We start from the raw sequence: 1,501 nt of genomic DNA, 5'->3' as shown, positions 1-1,501 counted from the left end.
GGGGGGCTTTCTTCATTTGATGTTGATGGAGAGAAAAATAATGCAGGTAGGTGATAAGAGAGGAGAGGAGGAGGGATGCCAAACAAGGCTGGAGCTACAGAGGAAGAAGAAAGAGAGAGAGAGAGGGAAACGGGAGGTGATGCAGGATGGAGAGCGCTGAGCAGTGTGTGGGAACAACAGGGTCTATTTCAGTCAAACAGCCGTTTCAAAAGGCTCTCATGGCAGAAGGGAGAATGAAACAACAGTCTAAACAGGTGCATGTGAGGTGCTTTGCCTTGTGAATGACTCAAAGCTGTGCCTGCAACGAAATTCAAAAGCTATTTCCTTTTTAGCATTTTTTAAATAGCAACACAGCGGCAAATAGGCGGTGTTAAATTGTATCTGTGATGATCCCACAAAGACCCTTTTCTGGACGATTTTTCTTATTCTGATTATTCTGCTAATGCCTTGAAATAGTCTGTGTATGTAGAGACTCCATGAACATATGCAGCAGCTAATGTTTATGTATGTAATTTAAATACACTAAGCTCTTATAGAACCCGACCTTGACCTTTGACCCCTCCCCCTGTAGAGTTATGCAAAGCTAATTTTCTCCATCAGACGATCACATGAGGACCACAGCAGCACAGAGTGGGTGGTGTTACCTGAGAAGGTGGTGAAAAAAGCGGCGGGCACACTTGCTGATGGGCTCCCTGAACTCCAGTATCACCACGTCTGAGAGAGGGGCGGGGGGGGCGTAAAACACCCCGAGAGCGGCCTCTAGCAGCGCTAAGGAAGGGACAGAAAATACATTTAAGAAATCTATAAAGCGTGTAGGGTTTAATTTGATTTGTTTAAGCAAAATATGTTGGCAAGCTATGAAATAAAATACAATAAAAACGTCTGAAATAAAGTATTTTATAAACAAATGAAATTATACATTTCAGTTTGCACATATATGGCTAATAAAGGGTATGTCAGGGATCTATATGTTCAGTCATCCAAAATCAAGTTTTATGTTTTTATTTTTGGAGATTGTAGCTGGCTCTTTTAAATCCTTTGCTGGTCTACATATTGAGTAACTTCTTGTTAAACAGTAAATGAGATCCTTAAAGACCGACACATAGAGCCACTATAGAGGTCTAACTCTCTTGTTATGTTAACATGTTCTAATTAACAGCACATTTCAAACAAAAAATGAAACGCAAGTGTAGGTAGAATACCTATAAACTATTATAATTTTTCATTTACTTGGGACATAAATGCTTTGTGAAGGTCAGCGGGCTAATTTAAAGACTGCAAACCTTTATACTATACTGCTGAGCTAATACCGTAGTATAAACTGTTAATCGTACTAATGTCATTCAAGTGTTGTCTAGAGGGTATAAGCAGGAATCCTGAAGTCAAATGTAAGACCTTTTTTAAGACCCTTTCCATACATTTGAAGACCTCATCGCCACTTTGAGTTTTAACCGGTTACCTTGGCGACACACTTTACTATATACAGGTAAGTTATGACATA

General features: G+C 39.8%; 1 protein-coding gene across 1 annotated transcript in view; it reads right to left on the bottom strand.

Annotated features, from left to right (window-relative positions):
• wdpcp (WD repeat containing planar cell polarity effector) overlaps positions 1–1,501 on the bottom strand; it is a 59,278-nt gene that overhangs the window by 20,429 nt on the left and 37,348 nt on the right. The window contains exon 9 of the mRNA XM_010767192.1: positions 644–768. Within this exon, the coding sequence (XP_010765494.1) occupies positions 644–768 (125 nt within the window). The remainder of the gene's footprint in view (positions 1–643; positions 769–1,501) is intronic.

The sequence above is a fragment of the Notothenia coriiceps genome, unplaced genomic scaffold (genome assembly GCF_000735185.1).
Source record: "Notothenia coriiceps isolate Sejong01 unplaced genomic scaffold, NC01 NC01_scaffold00004099, whole genome shotgun sequence".
Classification (NCBI taxonomy): domain Eukaryota; kingdom Metazoa; phylum Chordata; class Actinopteri; order Perciformes; family Nototheniidae; genus Notothenia; species Notothenia coriiceps.
This window is presented reverse-complemented; position numbering and strand designations above follow the sequence as displayed.